Source organism: Scardinius erythrophthalmus (genome assembly GCF_964197995.2).
Source record: "Scardinius erythrophthalmus genome assembly, chromosome: 14".
Lineage (NCBI taxonomy): Eukaryota > Metazoa > Chordata > Actinopteri > Cypriniformes > Leuciscidae > Scardinius > Scardinius erythrophthalmus.
Genome location: NC_138234.1, coordinates 28706624 through 28725228, shown reverse-complemented (window position 1 = coordinate 28725228; position 18605 = coordinate 28706624). Strand labels below are relative to the sequence as shown.

The window sequence follows — 18605 nt, the reverse complement described above, 5'->3', positions numbered from 1 at the left end:
CGCGAATTGAATCTCCAGAGCATTTTGCTAATTAAACAATGCACTTTGTAGATTTGCTGTCTATAGTGAGCTCCAGAACACTCACTTATGAGGTTCAATTTCAGTGCCTGCCAGTGTAGACAGCAGACAGTTAGGCAGCTCACTAGATTTTGGAAAAGATCTAGTGAGAGAAACTATAAACAGTGGAGAAGAAATAATCTGCCAAAACACCAGCTATGAACTCCGCTGTAGTGGAAATTGACATCACTTATAATGGATACCCCTTTCATTTAGAAGACAGAAATAACAGAATTATTTCTTTATTTCAAAATTGAATAAAGAAAAAGCAATAACTAACATAATGGAAACATCTCTTATCCACACACGTCAATTGTTCCAGACAAAGTTTTCTTTTATTTCTCAGTTTGTGAACCAAAATTACTATTTTCGGTATGCGCCGCATACTTTCTAAATGTATCCAAGCAAGTGGAAAATTAAATGCGCAGATGGAGGATGTTAACCCTTGCTAGACATTTTGCGGCTCCAGTCGAAATGTTCCAGCTACATCTGCCCGCCATACCGAAAATGTATGACGACTACCAGAACTCAAGTGCGTAGGAGGGCAGAGGTCACCAGTTTTCCTGGCAGAGCGAAGGATCTGATCACTGTCTACAGTGATTCAGTAGCATTGGGGACTTCAGGAGAGCGAGAGGGAGAAATGGGGAATTCTGGCCTTTCCTACTGGAACGACACATTTTGACAACATTTGACTAACAGTGCTAGACAGACACCCCAGATACTTTGCCAGCCACACCTTCGTTATCAGTTTTAAAGGGAAAGTTCACTCCAAAATAAAATTAAAAAATCCTTATTTACTCAACATCATGTTGTTTAAAACCCATATGACTTCAATTTTTCCATGGAACTCTAAATAAACCACTTTTGGTTTCCATACAACCAAAGTGAAAACATTTTTAAAAGTATCATATAAGTAGTTCAACTAACTTGCACGCTATATACAGTATCAAGCACAATGTTTGTTTTTACATTTTTTAGGGGAAATAATTCCTTTAGCATATAGTGGGGACACATTAATGTTTTATTTGTATTTTTAAATCAATTATTCACTCAAATTGTTATGGTGATTATATCATTTGTAATAAAAAATGGTATTGAATTATAAAAATGCAAAATAGACACATTTACAAGTCGTTGCAGACTTTTGGACCCCACTGAACATGTAATAAAGCATCAGAGTGCCCTATAATAGGTTGCCGCGGCTAAATGTAATCAACTTTCCATTGACACACTGCAAGAATAACCTTTAAGTAAAATGGCAACACTTGTTTCACGAGTTGTCGTAATTAGATTCACTAGGGTCATCTGGGTCCTATTAATGCAAACAGCGAGAGACATTATTCTCAGCGGTGGTCTCCAGCAGGGGTTTAATACTTTGATTGCATCTAACTTCAAAATGCTAATATGTGATCTTTAGAAAGAACATCGATGTGGAAAAGTGTGTTGAGTGCGTCTGAATATTTGTGCATGATTATATGTACGACGGAGACAAAGAGAGCGTGTGTGTCTGTCGTTTCGAAATCGTGGTTCAAATATGTGGTTACTTGGATGTTAATGAAAATGGTCAGGTTGGCTTAGTTTATTAATATTGATGAAAAGTGGAGCCGTATTTTTTCTCACATAATGATCTCAAAGAGCATCCATTTACACTATAGAAGTCTTCTGCAACACACTGTACCTTTACAATTACCATTCTTGGCCACTATCCCAGAAACGCAAGTAAAACCGTAAGAAATGTCTGGTTCTTACCTCGAAGGTGAAAGTAGTTGAGATGATTCTGTACAGCCTGTTTCACCGTCTCATGTGAGCAAAGTTTAACTCCATTGGGGAACAGAAGGTCTCTCTTCCGTCTGGAGAGAGCCATTTTCCCCTCACCAGACACATAACTCAATGTTTTACCTTTACCTGCCGCCACTGAGCGATTCAAAACGTCATTGGCATCCAAAAAAGTTGTATATCCATTTGCTAAATAATCCTCATGAGTTTCAGCACCTTATGCAGAACGAAGAATACATGGTCACAAGATTGCAAGCATCACAAAACTCCTCAAGATCCATTTGTAGAGTAGATACATACCTGCATCAATGGAACAGTGTCCGGTCAACGAGAATAGTAACACCACAGCCCACCAAATGCATTTAAAAGGTACATCAGGCATAATGATTCCTTATTCCAGCACACTTTAGAGAAAAATTCTTCAATTTTTAGTTTACGAACAGCTGTAATTTAGGCATCCCTACTTGCAGCCCCAAAAACTAATCAATAGAGTTGAATTAATTAGTCTGCATTGTCAGAACATCCTTTCCTTGTCACAGAGGGATGCGATCACGTAGCTTTGAGCTGACGTCTCCCCATGCGGCTTAGCAGATGGCTCTTTGGAAGATTTTTCTTGCCCACTAATCCTATTTGTTAATTCTTCTGAGGAAGCTTGTCGAGAAGTCAGTGATACTCTTTTATTGCTCACCTGTAGGATCCGTCTGGATGCAGAGACATCCATATTCTGATTTGTGGATTAAGTCCTGTAATTTATGGTCTGATGCGTTGATGAGTTCAATTATGCGAGTGGCTTCGTTGTGCTCCATGGCTGCTATTGTGTGCAATAGGATTTCAATCTGAAGAGAGTTGCAATGATATCACTGTACGTGGTTAATTGCGCAATCTACCGTGATGCTACAAGGAAAGATCTCTTGTTAAATGTTTGACTAGATGTGACATCTTCTAGGGTTATCCCTTTGTCTACAAGTTTGCCACGTGCTGTGACCAAACAGCTTACAGGGACTTCATCTTTATTGGGTTTTGGGTGTGTTCCATCATGGCAGGGATAGTACGAACAGATGGGCACAAGCATGAGCCAAATAATACCAGGTTCGGTAAGGTATCAATGGGTTGGTGGAGGATATCAAAAGCAAAGCTGTTCATTCAACATATATCGAGTTAAATTTTACTATAAATTACACTTTGTAAAGAGAAACTTTGAATGTTGGCTTGGCAAAGCCTTGTCTGGAAGCTTAAGTTTAGTTTACAGTCTGAAGGTTATGTAGGCGTTATGCAATTTGACAGAACAATAGATAGAACAATAGAACAATAGAACGAAAGAACGATAGAACGATAGAACGATAGATAGATAGATAGATAGATAGATAGATAGATAGATAGATAGATAGATAGATAGATAGATAGATAGATAGATAGATAGATAGATAGATAGATAGATAGATAGATAGATAGATAGATAGATAGATTTTCATGTAGTTCAGCTGTCATAATAATAAATGTCATTTCATGTCACTTCTTGTTTAGATTAATATAGTTTTAAAGCAGAGTTATTTTAATATAATTTATGTACTATAAATATATAAATAAATAAATAAATATATATATATATATATATAATCAGCATATTAGAATGATTTCTGAAGGATCATAAGACACCAAAGACTGGAGTACTTGCTGATGAAAATTCAGCTTTGCATCACAAAAATAAATTACATTTTAAAGTATATTAAAAAAGAGAACGATTATTTTAAATTGTAATAATATTTCATAATATTACTGTTTTTTTTTTTTTTTTTTTTTTTTTAACTGCAGGCTTGATAAGCATAAGAGACTTCTTTCAAAAACATTAAAAATAGTAACGTTTCCAAACTTTTGACTGGTACTGTATATATATATATACTATCATATTATTTTGAATACGCTTATATTTGTATATTTTCAATTTTCATTTTAGTTTAAGTTTTAGTCATTTTTTTTAGTTTTCTGTTTCCTACATACTTCAGTTATAGTTTCATTAATTTAAGTACTTATTTCAGATAGTTGGCAAAGCAACATTTAAGTTTTTAAGTTTTTCATAAATTTCTCATCAATCATTTATAGTGTATTTCATTTCAGCTTTATTTCATTTAACGGTAACCATTTTTAATCATTTCAGTTTCAGTGAAACAACAACAACACTGTTTAAAATGCCATAGTTCTTAATTTTTTTTTTTATGATGGATTTAAAAAGTTTTTTGGGAGGGACAAGGGTAAAGCAATAAAATCTATACATAAAAGGCATTTGAAAAAAGATTTTCAAAAATGATTATTATTATTATATGAAGAGGACTCACTTATCCTGACAAGCAGACATTTTGCAGTAGTAGATTCCCATTATCACTACTACTTTCTTCAGCAGGAAGTTGTGTAAGAGTTTAGGTAACGTTTGGCTTCACATGTGTCCTGATAGAAAGAGAAAGGAAAGGCTGGAGCAGGTCATCACGGCACATCACCTATTGAATTCAGACAGAACGCTCGGCTCTACCTGCTTTTTTGGACTGCAACATTATGTCTGCCATCCAAGCGGAAAAGACAAAGTTAGTGACAGACTGCGACAGTGACATTTCAAGGTTTAATCATTAGACGTTATTTATTGGATAAAATGGTAAATAGTTGGATGCTCGCCCGGCGGATTATCCGGGCAGTTGTCCAGAGAGCCGGATAAAACTGTAATCGTCACAGACACTTCCACTCACATTTACCGTACTTGCTTGATATGATTTAGCAGAAAGCCACTTACAGTTCATATGCACTTCTTAAATATTTGAACAGAGAGATGTTTTGTAGAAAGTCCTGGCTGCTCTTTTCCACTCAATGAACGTGAATGAGCTATGAAAATGACTATATTCTGTGGAACAAAAACAAGATGTTTATGTTTTTAATGATTATATATCCAATGTATTGAATATTGTACAGCTTAGTATTATTTATATAATTAGCAATTATATCATTAATTAGAAGTATTATAATTAATAACTAATAATAATAATATAATGATTATTATTGTTATTACTAAAACAAGGATGTGAGTGGCCAAACTATTCTTAATTAATTTTGATGATATAACAATACGAATAATAATAAAAAGCATATACTATAGTTACTATAACCCTATACATGTAGTTAATTAATATTAGTCAGTACTTAAATATATAATTACACTGTAAACCAGACACCTTTAAGGTCAAAAGTGTAAACAATTAATTAAATAAATGATTATTATTACAATAAAACAAATATTTAATAATACTAATTATTATTATTATAAAATATTTTTTTATCAATCAGATCCTTCCTGGTTTTAATTGCTAGGACTGAACCTGAAACCAGAGGCCTAGTTGTCAGAGTAGATTGCGGGGCATGAAACAGGGTTGAGGGGTGTGTGCAGGATCCCGTGTTTTCAGAGGCTTTAATTCAGCTCTAATCTCAGAGTCTAGTCCAGATTAACTAATCTAGTGCCATTTAGTGTAAAGTTGCAGCACTGGGGCATGACATTGCCTACCTACTTCCATTGTCAGACCTGATTAGGGGAAAGCCCAACAAAGATCCTAAATCCCACTGCAACATCCCAGTCAGACCATGACTTAAAGGTCACACACACACACACACACACACACACACACACACACACACACACACACACACACACACACACACACACACAGAGAGAAGGAGAGATCACGGTTAGAGCATTGCTGTCCAGCTATGATGTGGGAGAGTCAGTACAGTTCTCCAAAATCATATAGTGGAAACAGTGGGGTTCAAAAGTCTTCTATAATGCATTCTATTGTAATAAATAAATAAATAAATAAATAAATAAATAAATAAATAAATAAATAAATAAATAAATAAATAAATAAATAAATAAATAAATAAATAAATAAATAAATAAATAAATAAATAAATAAATAAATAAATAAATAAATAAATAAATAAATAAATAAATAAATAAATAAATATATATATATATATATATATATATATATATATATATATATATATATATATATATATATATATAATATTATCAGCAAATCAGTTAGATTGAAAAATGCATTCAAACTTTTTCAAAAATAAAATAAAATAAAATGTTCGGGGGCCTTTTTAGTGAGGCAAAAAATAAAAAAAAGGTATAGGGAAGTGGCGATTCTTGTACAGGTACAGCAATAATCTCTTAATTTTCCTTGCGGGAATCCTTTACTATCCTCAGGAATAATCTCCAAGTCAACAACATTTGAATTAGTGAGAGAAAGAGATGGCACCCTGCAGCGGGCAGCTTTAAATCCCATTCCCATCCAAACACCGCCCATCTGCTCCGATCACCAACACTCGCCTGCTCTCCTTCAGTCCCACTCCGTTCATGCATTCAACAGTATTCCCCAATGAAGGATGAGCTTGATGTATGATACTCATATTGGGATCATATATATACAAAACGGACATCTCTGATTTCATCACATTTTCCGCCATATTGGATTTTGTCCAAAACTTGTTTTTTCCAACTAGTCCTAGGGTTTTCGCTCGATTGGAACCAAACCAGGGCAGAAATATTAGATGGAGTCGATCACTAATTATCAGAATTTGTGATTCACCATCGCGACAAAACGTGAAGTGGGTGTGGCCACTTTTACTAAAATGGCTATAACTTTTGAACGAAATGAGATATTTTCACCAAACTTGGTACACATATGAGCAGAGTTTGGCTGTTTGGTAGCATGAAAAGAGGGATAAACCGTTAATCCAAATGACTTGAAAATGGGGACAGTCCCGTATCTTGAAAAACATGGCCGCCACCGAACAATGAAATTTGAACACCTATTAGACAAGGTTAACAGAGGCTGATCGGAATGAAACTCAATGGGTCTGTTTGACTCATGAACCCAAAGGTCTGTGAGAATTTTTTACGCATGTGTGTATATGATTGTGGTATATTACGTGATGTTTAACACATACATGCAATATTCATATCATGTTAGGTCTCCTCATTCTGCATCAAGAACCACTAATGCATGGTCATTTTTCTACATAGTAAACATAAGTTATTCTATGATAAATATATGAAATAGTAGACTGATGGTGAAATTTCACCCTAAAATCAACAGAAAAAAAAACAACTCTTTATATTTTGTATTCTGACATTATTTATAAGACAATTAAGCATATTACAGCCAAATATGCTTTTTTTATATTAGGTTTTATATTCTAACTATTCACCCTGACACTCTTTGTAATTTTTATTTTCTTTGAAATAGCCACAAATTGCACAGCTAGCAAATGTTTCCATTTACTACTAAATACTTAAATTCTTCGTTGTCATGCATCCAATTAATACAAGTCTAAATCTATAATTATTTTCTTTGGAAGCAAAATGCACATGTAAAACCAATCAGCGTGGGCCATCAAACCTTTTTCCAAGTGAATGCTTAAAGTAGCGCAGCAGGGGTTGATAATGCCTGTACAGTGAAAGCTAACTTTCATTTTCTTTCAAAAACTTTAATTTCTTTTCATCAATCTCCATTTTGAAAGTTTTCCATTAATGAAAAGCATTTTAAATATATGCCAGGTACTGGATAAATAAAGTTTATTATTTTAGGAGGCAGTGAGGGGTCCAGCTGAGCTCTGGCCAACTCACACAAACATTAGAGAAAGCAGGCCGAAGCTTTGTTTCAATTTAATCGCAGAGCAGACGGTCGTGTTCTCTTGTGCCTCTGGAAAAATAACTGCTTTTATGTTCTTCTTTTGTCTTTAATGGACCAAATAACTTCATTATGGGGCTTCCAGAACTGCTTGAACTCTCAGGAACACAAACATGCTTGTTTGTAGTGATGGCACTATTGGTTCCAGCTGCGGCTGTCAGGGATATCTATTTAGATTTAGTGACGTTCAGTCAGTAAAAGCATTACGCCGAATAAGATCATTTGGAAATCTGCGGTTAAAACTCTACGTCAAAATCTGCTAAGGGAACAAGAGTTTAAAAAAGTGACTTTTCACTATTATTTACAACAGGATCTGCATTTTAATGGTTTAAATAAAAGATTTTTGACTGAAAAGCAACACATGTCAGTCTCTGAGTAACACAAACTTCATTTGGTAAAATAAGTATAATGACCTACGCAAAAAGCATTTAGAACATCTCGAGCACATTTTATAATTACCCAAGCATAGTTCACCACTCATGCATGTTATCACAACCGTGACTTGTTGTCGGTTGGTTATACACTGCTGCTGTTGATTATTATTAGTAAGTATGGACTTGCTACTGATAATATATGCACAGACACGCTGCTGTGAGCATGTACGATACGCTGCTGCATGAATAGACATGCATCAATCCTGCAGCAGATCTAGACAGGTGGAGCTGGGGGAGGTGGAGGGGTTCAAAGGAACTCTGATAGCGCACTGCAGGACTAGCTTACAGCAAATACTGAACCAGACCATTTAAATATTGAGAAAGCAATCTCATTGGATGCAGGATCAGCAGAGGCCAATCATCCGCCATGCGGATATGATGTGATAGCTTGCAGATTGCATGTAAAGGACCTCTGCGCCCTGTAGAGTTTCATCACTTAAGTATACATATATATACACGTATGTATGAGGTATTGAAATAAGAAATTCAAACTCAATTTAAAATATTCAACTTTTTTTATTCAAGTAGACTAAATTTTTGTGCAGAAATCAATAAAACGGATGAAATTGAAGTCACGTTTAAAAGCCATTTTAATACAAATAAATACAAAGTTAAATTATAAATATATCCTTTATCTTTTAATCAGTAAAAAAAACCTAAAACAAACAAACAAAATGACAGGCCCTAATTGTTGTTTGTATACCGAGAGGGCATTTTCCCGCAGTTTTTATTTGAGGCTGTGCTCAGCCCCGCCCCCTTGTCTCCGGTACAGCTGCAGCACCAGCTCCCGCAGCTCCCTCCTCTTCATGCGCACCTGATTCCGTGGAAACCAATGCTCCAATCGCAGAGGGAGATCAAAGTGAACCACTGGATTCTGAGTGGAGAAAGTTTAACAAATCAAGGACCGATTTATGGCATATCGCTATTGAGTCGGCACTTATTTTGAATAAGTATTCACTTCACAACCGCTAAAAAATACGTCCTATATAGTATGATTGTTATCTGGATGTACTACATTCGCCATGTTGTCATTATCACGTGACCTATCAGTATTGCGTCGCTTCCCTGCCATTCATAAAACCTCTCTCGTGGCCTCATGGGATAGTAAAGTGCCCATCGTATCCACACTTCAGAATCTCGCAGGAAGTAGTAGGTCATCCGGGGACTTTTGCCTACTCTGTGAATTCGGACATACTTCATTTGTCACACGCTGTTTTTCGCCTACTATATAGTAGGGAAGTATGTGATTTCAGATGCAGCCCATGTAAAGCTGACATTTGGAAGCTGGTTAGGACACTGTAAAATAAAGTGTTACCTAAAAATCACGTGTTCTGCATAGGATTGTTTTTTGCGATGGTTCCCTGGCCTGTATTAACTTTTTTTTCTTTATCAACTAATTCCATACTTTAAAGTATGTAGTTTTCCATTTCTAGCGCAGTACATGATTTACTACAAACTGGTGCTCAGTTCAAGGCTGCAGACAAAACAGGTGTAACTTGAGTTCCTGAGATCCCAATCTCTTGCGTTGCTGAACGGCTGAGCGCAAAATGTCAGGCAACTTGGATGACCAACGTTTCTCTAGTGCTGTAACGTTAGACTGTACTCTGACATTTAGAACTGAGGGAACTAAAAAGCACTGACCCGGTACAAAAAGCACCACGTAGGCGAGGTATCGGGCGAAAGCCAACATTTTGCGATCAGCTCAGTATGAAGGTACCTGTAGGAAGCTCTCCACGTACTGCAGCAGGTACAGGCCACAGTCGCTGCTGTTGTCCTGGAGCGGGACCCTAGAGAGACTCCCACTTAAGCTCTCACTGGTAAAAGTTCGAGCGCTTCCTTTCCGAACCTCCCATTCCACCTGCAGGTACCTGAGGGATGACATCACAGGTAAATCACAGGGATGAGGTTCTCTGACATGACTGAACACAGTTAAACCTGTTCAATCTAGGGCTGCACGATATATCAAAATAAAATCAATATCACGATATGGCTTAGTGTGATTGTCAAATTGCGCAGGCTGCAATTTAATAAATATATGCATATGCGCTACACGTTCCAGAGTGAAGCGTGGTATTTATACACCTGATATTAAGCGTGTAAATGAACTCAAGCTTCACTCTGAAACCAGCAGTGCATATTTTTATTAGCTGGGAACTCGTCAAAATAAATATTAATGCTGTGAAATGAATAAATTGCATTTCTCAATTTTTATAACGGTGTTATAACAGATTTATTTTTTTATATTTTTTTTTTTAGTAATCAAATTAAAATATTTTTTCATTATTTTAGTCATATTGAATTGGTCAAAAACTATGGGAATGTAGCCTATAAAAACTCAAGAAAACAGATTTTTTTTAATAATAAATCACAAAATTTGAATACTTTATTATTTTATAGTAATATTGAACTGGTCAAAACAGTGGGAATGAGGCCTATAAAAAGTATGAAAATATCTCCTATGAAAATATCTCAGTAGAGATAATTATTTTATTTTATTTTTTACTTTTTACACTTGCTAATAAATTCAATTTATTGAATTTATTGAGATCCACCAATAGCACATCACAACCATCCAATCAATTCCTGATGAACAAAATCAAGTCCGCCCTCCCTGTTTCACTCGGATATACGTCACAATTTAAAAGAATAGATTATCGTTCTCCGTTTCAAGCTGACTTCAGTCTTCAGAGTACAAAGCAATTTTTCAGCCTTTTAAAAAATGTATTTATATATAAAATCACCCCAGTCACTCATTAATGATTAATTCTTTCCACAAATAGCTATTCAAGTCATCTGGGGAAAATGTATTTTTTTTATACCGCAGAAAAACTAAATAATTGCATTGTCAGTTTAGTTTCCAGTATCATGCAGCCCTAGACGAAATAAAGTTAAACATCAATACAAATATCAGCAATTGCATTAATCCATTCCCGTAGTTGTTATTGCATTCCGGTGAATGACTCACTCTCGTAACAGTGTGTAGATCCGCTGGTGGTAAGACAGCTTTAGAGAATCCATGACCAGAATACAGGGCCTGAGGTTCAACCGGGGAAACAGACAAAACAGCGGATCAGATAACGGGATCAGGAACCCATCTCACCCGAGGAGCCCTCTTTTAGCACGGCAGGCTAATACAGTGTCTTGAAGAAGTATTTGACCACATGATATTTGCCCCCTGAGATCAAGATCAAGAGAATGAAGATTTGTACCTCCTGCAGACGGTCTCTCTTGTGCAACTGTGTGCTGTGCAGTCCTAAAAACACACACAAAGACCCATCAGATTCCTTCATGCTGTTTTACTGTACATGAAAATCAGTTAATAAACTCAAACTGTAACGTCAATCCAAAGATTGAATGATGATATCTGAGTATTTAAAATGTGTGTGTAGTGAGATTACCGGTAGGTCGTGTGATCTCGGCTCACTGGGTTTCAATCCCTTTCCTTTTGGCTGCTGTGAATTGTCTGGAATTACAGAAAAGAAACGTTATAAATGTATTATTATAATTTTTTTTTTGTGTCTGTTCTGTAAGTTGGTTTCTCTTTACGATAAGGGCACAAAATTGGAGTGAGAACTATTAGATATGTTTAATGAAATATTTTATTGTTTAACCAAAAAATGATCTTTCATGAAAAGAGAAAAAAACCCAGACTAATAGAGAATAACTTCAAAATTCATAATTAGTCTGACAACAATGGCACACACACACACGCAACCCTGTTACTGTTCAATTTTCCCTGAAATTCTGACCTACGAAGTGACATCTGAAATAAATATTAATGTTATTTACAGTTTTATTTAATATTTAATAATTATTTTGTAAATGCTATAGTTAGTAAATAATTATTTAAAGAACACATTTTTTTTATAAAAAAAAAAAAAAAACATTCTAATAAAAATATTTTCTTACACAAAGTTTACAGTTAATTGCATTCATCAACCTCAGCTATTGAACACTGATACCAATTATATTTATAAAAAAAAAAAGGGATAGCATAATCAAATTTAATAATCAATTCAACTTCAACCTTGGTAAAAAAAAAAAAAAAAATTTAAATAAAATCATATATAAATATATACATACATACATATTATACATACCTCTTTGACATTCCCCTGCAGAGCTCCCTTTGGCTGTCTGGCTCCCATCCCGGGACACAGGGCCTTTGTCTCTCCACTGTACGTACTGAGCCCGTTCCAGACCGGGGAAACAGATCACCACGAGGTACCAGTGAGCCCTGGACAGACAGTAAACAGAGAAAACAGCAGAGGAAGTGGAAGTCAGTGATCTGTGATAAAGCCTTATTTCCATCGCCAAAAACATCCTGTAGGTCTGGATACTGATACTGCTTAAAAAACAACAACATTTGTTCTTCTTTTGATGTTATTCAGCTTAAACATAATATTTCTGCATCTGCTCTGAAATGACAAAAAAAGAAATAATATTTACCTACATATATTTCAACTAAAACTATTATGTTATAAAATTATATACTAAGTTTAATCTGCTGAAATTCATGAGAAATATTAATATTAAATGTATTGAATGCTGAATATAGAATGTATTATTAAACATTATATTATATAATGTCATGCAAGATTTTTTAAGATACATATAAATGGATCATTTGTTAATGTACGTTAATAGAAATGTACCAAGATACTAAGGATTGCTCATGCTAATTTGCCAAATGAAAGTGCATTCAAATGTGAAAATGAACAATTCGCCAGCACAATCATTGTGAAAACACTGTGCATATTTGCTATTTCACCCAGTCCTAGAACAAGTAATCCCTGAACTGGGAGAATGGACATCCCCAAGCTTTGTGAATCATCTGTGTGCCATGTCATACGTATGCGAGTGAATGTCCGTTTCAGTGAATGTCCTAATGTGCCAATTTGCTTTTATGAGAACATTGAGTACGATGTCAGAATTCCCTGTTCCCTCTCTATTAGAACAGAGACTTGTTTGACCTTGTTAAAGTGATTTATCCTCTCGAACATAAAGCACAATCCATTATCCTCCGCTGTTCTCGGATATTAAACCACGCTGAACATCTAAATGGGGCTTCCTCGTTCAGCTTGGTCATAAAACGAAAGAACAGTCTGTAACGTGAGTTTGAGATTTACTAACTATTTGTGAGGATTTGTTAAGTGTCTATTAGTTTTGTCTCACTTTTTTTGTCTCACTTCACTTGTTGGGAATTCACTCTGTTCCAAAACATCAAGTTTCTGGAAATATTGATTATAAATAAACATACACACTACTGTTCAAAAGTTTAGGGTCAGTAAGACCCTCTCCCAAGGTTTTTTTTTTTCTCCATTAGGTCACCTGATGAAGTTTTTCGGTTCCTTGCCACTGTTGCCTTTGGCATGCTCAGTTGGGGATATTTGGGGATATTTAATTTAATTAATCAATCAACAATACTATTGATCAGCATTACCAAACGTGGACGTTTTCCACTAGAAATATTGATGTATCATTTTAATTTAATACTGTGAAGCTGCAACCTGTGTTGTGAAAAGCGCTATATAAATAAACTTGACTTATTTTTATTGTTTTTTTAAATAAAGGAATACTTTTATTCAACAAAGACGCATTCAATTGATCAAAAGTGCCAGTAAGCACAACATTGATAATAATAATAAATGTTTCTTGAGCATCAAATCAGCATATCAGAATGATTTCTGAAGGATCATGTGACACTGAAGACAGGAGTAATGATGCTAAAAATTCAGCTTTGATCACAGGAATAAATTAGCCTACACTTTTAAAATATATTCACAAAGAATTTCTTTTAAATTTAATAATATTTCTCAAAATTTCTGTTTTTACTGTATTTGTGATTATATAAATCACATATACATATACATATACATATACATATATATATACACATATATATATATACCAGTATTTGGTGTTCATCTGAATCGTGCACATGTGTGTTTTACATTTAAATTCCCCACTTACTCCTGATTAACGGGTATAAAAAGGTAGTCTTTGCTAAAGATGTCCACGTGACGGGTCCATGTTCTCACTCTCTGATGTCGTCTGTGTGGGGCTCTGTGGGAAAACACCACATGGACATTCCCATCAGCATGAAACTCACAATTTAGCAAGACATTTAGGAACTGACTTTAACTTTAGGGTGTACTGTCACTTTAAACGCTTATACTGGATTTAAAGAGACAGTACACCCAAAAAAGTTCCTTTAGTGATTCTTGCTGGAAACCAAAGACTGTAAAAAGGTCTTTGAGTGATTTCTTACGTGCTGCCGGTCTCTTCCGGGCAGCTAGTGTCTTTTCGAGTAAGTTGTTTGTAGAAGAAGCTGCTGAAGATGTGAGATCTTTCGGCCACATCCTTGTCGGCTCTTTCCAACAGAAGGTACCTGAAGGGAGTATTCAGTAGTAGGGTAAGGGAAAATATTACATCACATTTCACAAGCTCAGAAGCACCGTTGGACTCACTTGAGGTAGAAGTCGATGATGACGTCGTTGAGAAACTCGCCATCCTTGAGGCACTCCAGGTCCTCGGTTGTCACTGTAATGCCGCCCTTGGAGGGGGGAGGTGGGTACTGGATCAGCCTGGTGGAAAATTTTCAAACAAACTGTAACTTCAGCTTCCAAAAATAAAATCCTCTTTGCTAATCATGACATATCAATATTGACTTACAAATTAAATCTTAATTTCACTGCCTGTATGGAAACTTCAACAACTTGATGGAAAGTTAGTGGTATGGAAAGCTCTCAAAAGGGCCAGGGAACGTCAACGTTTGGGTTCCAGCTACTGAGCTTATGGCTTAATCATTGCTTTCAGAAGAGAAATTAAAGGTGAAATATGTCATTTCTGCACCTCTAGTGGCACCAAAAAGAATTGTAAAAATAATGGCAAGTTAAAACAAGTTTTAAACAGGCAGCCAAAAACTAAGGTAAGTCAATCAATATAAATAAATATGCATGTTATACAATACTTCAGTATTTATATGGATAATATATGAATATTTCTTTTGATTGTAATGCATTGACAATATAAAAAGTCAATTATTTAATTCTGCAAACAACATTTAGAAAAAAGTGGTGCAGGGATAATGTATTTTTGTAGGTAAAAACCCAGAAACGAGTTCAATTTTAGCCCTTCCGTTTCCATCGTCCCAAAGTCAATGTTTTTTTTTAATGGGTTTTTGGTTAAATGGCTGAAATAAGGTCTGTGGAGAACATAAGCTCAAGTTACTTTCACGTTTTTTTGTCTATGGCATAAAATACATCAGTAATACCATGTGATTTTTAAAGATTTTACTTGTTGTCAGGGACATTAATCATCATCAACAAGTAAACTCATCTTCTCACTAGCCTCGTTATGTTTAGAATAACGCTCTTGCAAACTATTATAATGCAAACATTCAAGAAATTCTTTTTAAAAATATGTGACTGAAAGAGTTGTTGAAGCTTAACGACGGTGACGTTGAAGTCGTGCGACCGTAGAGTAGTTCGTTCATAGTCTACGTTTAGCTTTTTACTTCTGGTGATTGCATTTAGGCTTCAAAATTCTGAAGTTGTGTTCATTTGTGAAGATTATCATGATGAATAAAACATGCAAGAATCATAAACTTTTCTTGATCACAGAGCTGATTTTCGGCAATAATTCAAAAACCATTGAAAAAAATCCTATTGAGTTTTTGTCAAGTGAACCAGGATAATGCGAACTTCCAGGCTGACCTACAAAAATACATTACTTAAGCACTCTATATCACATTTTTGTATTATTTTAAATGAGTCTGTATACATGAAAATATATAGCTGCCTTTATATTTTAGGAAATACAGTATCATCATATTGGGGGGTACTTGGCATTAAACATCAACAGTACCTGCGGGCTAAGCTCTGTTGGCGGCTGTTGCTCCGGAGAGGTCTCCTGACCGTCGGCAAGCTGCTGGTCTCACTCACGTTCTCCTGTTGGGGAAAAGTGAACCGGGTCAGATCACTCTAAACAGTTGGTGGTACTCCAAACACCTGTGGTTGGAGAACCCGAACCTACTGACCTTCTCATTAGCTTCGGTTTCCACTCGAGCATGCAAATGGAATTGGATTTTGTTGAAAAGAGGATTGTAAATATGGGTTGGGAAAATGTAAAGAGAGCAAACATGATATACTCAAAGTGGCAGTGGCGATATGGGTTCAGAAAAAGGAAAATGAAAAGTGAGTAGAGCGACGCCATGTGCTCTCTTTAGGGCGGATAGCCGGGCTTCATTTCTGTTGAGCGCTGAGCCAGATCATAAAACGCAAGAAAAGAAAGAAAGGAGAACGCGTCTGAGGTGGCCTACTTCCATCGCTGCCAGCTGGCAACCATCAAAAGCGAAAAAGAACGTGTCACACCCCAAGAGCCCTGACGCCCACACGCAGATGTTGCCCCAAAAAAGACCTACATGCGTACTAAAGTTGTAGTACCCACAAATTGCAGCAGCCGTGAGCCCACGCACACGTAATATAGACTCTGGAGAGAGTGACACAATGGCCACTTCCACAGATCCAGAGAGAAAGGGAACTGCGCAGCTACTATCCCTAAAAGCAGCCAACTTTCCTTCTCCGTCTCATATCTACACACCAACACAGCCTCCATGGACCATGGCTAACCTCACTCCTGCTCTTATATTGGGCCGTATAATTCCTCTGGTGCCTCTATCATGCCTGCACTCAAGCAAGTTCCTGCCAATATCTGGCCAACCCATTGAACACTGGAAGAGGAAGCAATGGAGAGGGGCATAGGAATGGATAGATGGACAAAAAAAAAAAATGAAGGCATGAGGGAATGAATGAATGTATTATTGGACAAAGAAACTGAAGGAGGAATGGATGAATGAATAGATGGATGGATGGACAAAATAAAGGAAGAATGATGAAAGAAACTGAAGAGCAGATGGATGGACAGAATAAAAAAGAATAGATAAATGGATGGATGGATAGAAGGATGGACAAAAGAATGAATTAAGGATGAAAAACTGAGTGAATGGAGAGAAAAAAGAAAAGGACCAAAACAGATGGATGGAAAAAATGAATAATGGAAGAAAGAAACAGATGGATGGATGGATGGATGGATGGGGTGGATGGATGGACGGACAGAAAAAAGGAACAGATGATGCACTGGTGAATGGATGAATGGATGGCAGGCAGACAAAAGAAAAGAAAGGATAGCACAGACAAGATGGATGGATGGAAAAAATGAAAAATGGAAGAAATAAATGGATGGATGGACAGAAAAAAAGAAACAGATGATGCACTGATGAATGGACGAATGTATGGACAGACAGACAAAAGAAAAGGAAGGATAGGATAGACAAGTGGATGGATGGATGGATGGAAAAATTAATAATGGAAGAAAGAAACGGATGGATGGACAGAAAAAAATATAGATGGAAGGACAGACGGATGGACAAAAGAATTGATGGACAGACAAAAGCATGGATGCCAGGAACAAAGGAACAGAAGGATGGACGGACAACCAATGTTTGGATGGATGGATTAAAGAATGGATGAAATTATGGACAAAACAATGAATGGATGCATGCATAAAAAGATGGATGGATGGACAAAAGGTTGGATGGATGGATGAACGGACAATGAAATCGATGTTTGGAAGGATGGGTGGATTAAAGAATGGATGAAATGATGGAAAAACGATGGATGGATGGATGACAGACGGACAGACAAAGAAATGGATGAATGGATGGATGGATGCATGGATGGATGGAAAGACAAATAAATCGAAGTGTGGAAGGATGTATGGATGGATAAAATAATGACCGGATGGAATATATTAGATGGAAGGACCAATGGATGGATGGAATGAATGGATGGATGGACAGACGGATGTGTGAGCTGACCTTTGCGGTGTCCTGTCCAGCGTCCTTCACGTTTTGTCCCAGCAGTGAGAGGAGGTGTTCGCCGCGTGGGTGATAATGAAGCTGATTCAGCCCATCCGCCCAGGACAGAGCGTTACTCAAAGTTTCCTGACCGTATTTCAGGCCAATCACGTCCATGAGGGACGCCAACAGGGCCGTCTGAAGATCCTCTAACTGACCAGTCAACACCAGCAGGACAAAAGGACAGGCCTGTCCTGGAAAAACAATAGAACAATATAAACCACATTTGTTCATTTCTTTTTTTATTTTATTAATTGAGTTTGTTTCATTTGATTTGTTTGTCTGCAGCATTTAACTCCGATCAGATGGTGGATGATCCATCTAGAAATGCTCACTGGGTGGCCAAAATTAATAATAATAATAAAAAAAGAGTTTGCTAACACACATACACGCCACATAATAGAACTCCAAACACATGAGCACCAGACTGAATGAATTAATCTTTTAATGGCCGCCGATCACACACACACACACACACACACACACACACGCACTGCAGGTAATGCCTGTATGTTAATGCTTTAATACTGGTTGACGGCTCGTCACACAAGCTTCGATAACCGCATGGTGCCATTAAAACTGGCTGCGCTCTCATTACAGAGATCAAGGGTGTGTGTATAATGTGTATACTAAGCAGGGTGATAATCAAAGCCAATTAGAAAATAGGGTTAGATGTTTAATATA

General features: G+C 36.4%; 1 protein-coding gene across 2 annotated transcripts in view; it reads right to left on the bottom strand.

Annotated features, from left to right (window-relative positions):
* Nucleotides 1-8500: 8500 nt before the first annotated feature.
* Nucleotides 8501-18605, bottom strand: part of senp7b (SUMO specific peptidase 7b) — a 31804-nt gene continuing 21699 nt past the window's right edge. For both annotated transcript variants that reach the window (XM_081385577.1, XM_081385578.1), the window contains exons 12-22: nucleotides 17883-18115; nucleotides 15872-15954; nucleotides 14473-14589; nucleotides 14274-14393; nucleotides 13976-14068; nucleotides 12103-12239; nucleotides 11401-11465; nucleotides 11212-11255; nucleotides 10968-11036; nucleotides 9720-9870; nucleotides 8501-8876 (exon numbers count right to left, since the gene is read on the bottom strand). In XM_081385577.1, coding sequence (XP_081241703.1) covers nucleotides 8730-8876; nucleotides 9720-9870; nucleotides 10968-11036; nucleotides 11212-11255; nucleotides 11401-11465; nucleotides 12103-12239; nucleotides 13976-14068; nucleotides 14274-14393; nucleotides 14473-14589; nucleotides 15872-15954; nucleotides 17883-18115 — 1259 coding nt within the window. In that variant the 3' untranslated portion in view covers nucleotides 8501-8729. The remainder of the gene's footprint in view (nucleotides 8877-9719; nucleotides 9871-10967; nucleotides 11037-11211; nucleotides 11256-11400; nucleotides 11466-12102; nucleotides 12240-13975; nucleotides 14069-14273; nucleotides 14394-14472; nucleotides 14590-15871; nucleotides 15955-17882; nucleotides 18116-18605) is intronic.